This window comes from Cyclopterus lumpus, chromosome 17 (genome assembly GCF_009769545.1).
Source record: "Cyclopterus lumpus isolate fCycLum1 chromosome 17, fCycLum1.pri, whole genome shotgun sequence".
Lineage (NCBI taxonomy): Eukaryota > Metazoa > Chordata > Actinopteri > Perciformes > Cyclopteridae > Cyclopterus > Cyclopterus lumpus.
This window is the reverse complement of record NC_046982.1, coordinates 22,675,770-22,678,269: the sequence shown is the minus strand read 5'-3', so window position 1 is coordinate 22,678,269 and position 2,500 is coordinate 22,675,770. Positions and strand designations below refer to the sequence as shown.

At 45.6% G+C, this 2,500-nt stretch overlaps 1 protein-coding gene across 4 annotated transcripts in view; it reads left to right on the top strand.

The window, feature by feature from the left end:
- Positions 1-2,500, top strand: part of rasal2 (RAS protein activator like 2) — a 74,228-nt gene that overhangs the window by 14,656 nt on the left and 57,072 nt on the right. For all 4 annotated transcript variants that reach the window (XM_034555530.1, XM_034555527.1, XM_034555528.1 and 1 more), the window contains 2 exons: positions 1,190-1,302; positions 1,521-1,647. In XM_034555530.1, coding sequence (XP_034411421.1) covers positions 1,190-1,302; positions 1,521-1,647 — 240 coding nt within the window. The remainder of the gene's footprint in view (positions 1-1,189; positions 1,303-1,520; positions 1,648-2,500) is intronic.

The window sequence follows — 2,500 nt, the reverse complement described above, 5'->3', positions numbered from 1 at the left end:
CCGTCATAGTATTAGTACCTCTGTGTGTAACCCATCCTAGTATTAGTACCTCTGTATGTAACCCATCATAGTATTAGTACCTCTGTGTGTAACCCATCCTAGTATTAGTACCTCTGTATGTAACCCATCCTAGTATTAGTACCTCTGTATGTAACCCATCATAGTATTAGTACCTCTGTGTATGTAACCCGTCATAGTATTAGTACCTCTGTGTGTAACCCATCCTAGTATTAGTACCTCTGTATGTAACCCATCATAGTATTAGTACCTCTGTGTGTAACCCATCCTAGTATTAGTACCTCTGTATGTAACCCATCATAGTATTAGTACCTCTGTATGTAACCCATCATAGTATTAGTACCTCTGTGTGTAACCCATCCTAGTATTAGTACCTCTGTATGTAACCCATCATAGTATTAGTACCTCTGTATGTAACCCATCATAGTATTAGTACCTCTGTATGTAACCCATCCTAGTATTAGTACCTCTGTATGTAACCCATCATAGTATTAGTACCTCTGTATGTAACCCATCATAGTATTAGTACCTCTGTGTATGTAACCCATCCTAGTATTAGTACCTCTGTGTGTAACCCATCATAGTATTAGTACCTCTGTGTGTACTCCTTCAGGGTCCAATGTGAGTCAGTGTAAGGGGAGGCGCTAATGGTTATCGTCATGGTGACGTCATGGCCGTGTCACGGGGACTCCCTGCGGGCTCTCATCCAATGAGGCGTCGTTGTTGTTAATGGGAGGCGGCCTGTGAGAGGTCCTAATGTTGTGTCCTCTGCCCTCAGATGTCAAAGGGCATGCAGGCTCTCGTCCAATGAGGCGTCGGTGTTGTTAATGGGAGGCGGCCTGTGAGAGGTCCTAATGTTGTGTCCCTCTGCCCTCAGATGTCAAAGGGCATGCAGGCTCTCGTCCAATGAGGCGTCGGTGTTGTTAATGGGAGGCGGCCTGTGAGAGGTCCTAATGTTGTGTCCTCTGCCCTCAGATGTCAAAGGGCATGCAGGCTCTCGTCCAATGAGGCGTCGGTGTTGTTAATGGGAGGCGGCCTGTGAGAGGTCCTAATGTTGTGTCCTCTGCCCTCAGATGTCAAAGGGCATGCAGGCTCTCGTCCAATGAGGCGTCGGTGTTGTTAATGGGAGGCGGCCTGTGAGAGGTCCTAATGTTGTGTCCTCTGCCCTCAGATGTCAAAGGGCCTCCGGCTCACCGCTTCTCCTGCGGTCAGAGTCCGGCCGGCGGCGGCTGGGACAGGAAGTTCTGCCTGCTGACGGACAGCCAGCTCATCCTGCTCAACGAGGTCAGAGGTCACGCCTGGGCTTTGATATATGTGTATATATATATATATATATGTGTATATATATATGTGTATATATATATATGTGTATGTGTGTATATATATATATATATATACATATAAACATATACATATAAATGAATGTATCTTATTATTATAATATTTATAATTGTTCATGAGCAGTTTTAGTTTGAATAAAGCCCTTTCATCTCTCCCCACAGGCTGCAGGTGAGGCTCAGGTGAGCCCCACAGTCTCTTCAAAGGGGCGGAGTCTCCGTAGGACCGTCAGCGTCCCCTCAGAGGGACAGTTCACAGACTTCCCAGCAGAGGGCGCCGCTGCCATGCTCGGTAAGAGGGGGGATTACAATGACTACATATATACTATATTTACTCTACATAAATACTACATGTATACTACCTTTATACTATATTTATACTACCATTATACTATATTTACTCTACATAAATACTACATGTATACTACATATATACTACCTTTATACTGGTTCGGGGACCTGGTTCGGGGTCCTGGTTCGGGGTCCTGGTTCGGGGTCCTGGTTCGGGGACCTGGTTCGGGGTCCTGGTTCGGGGACCTGGTTCAGGGTCCTGGTTCGGGGACCTGGTTCGGGGTCCTGGTTCGGGGACCTGGTTTGGGGTCCTGGTTCAGGGTCCTGGTTCGGGGACCTGGTTCAGGGTAACACGCTGCATTTGAATGTCTGGAGGACAAAGTGTCCTCTGAAGGAGCCGACCCCGCTGGGCCGAGGGGATTCCCACCCCGAGCTGCAGGGGCAGATTCATACTGGGTTTATACTGGTTCTTGTAATAGACTCATACTGGGTTTATACTGGTTCTTGTAATAGACCCATACTGGGTTTATACTGGTTCTTGTAATAGACTCATACTGGGTTTATACTGGTTCTTGTAATAGACTCATACTGGGTTTATACTGGTTCTTGTAATAGATTCATACTGGGTTTATACTGGTTCTTGTAATAGACCCATACTGGGTTTATACTGGTTCTTGTAATAGACTCATACTGGGTTTATACTGGTTCTTGTAATAGACTCATACTGGGTTTATACTGGTTCTTGTAATAGACTCATACTGGGTTTATACTGGTTCTTGTAATAGACTCATACTGGGTTTATACTGGTTCTTGTAATAGACTCATACTGGGTTTATACTGGTTCTTGTAATAGA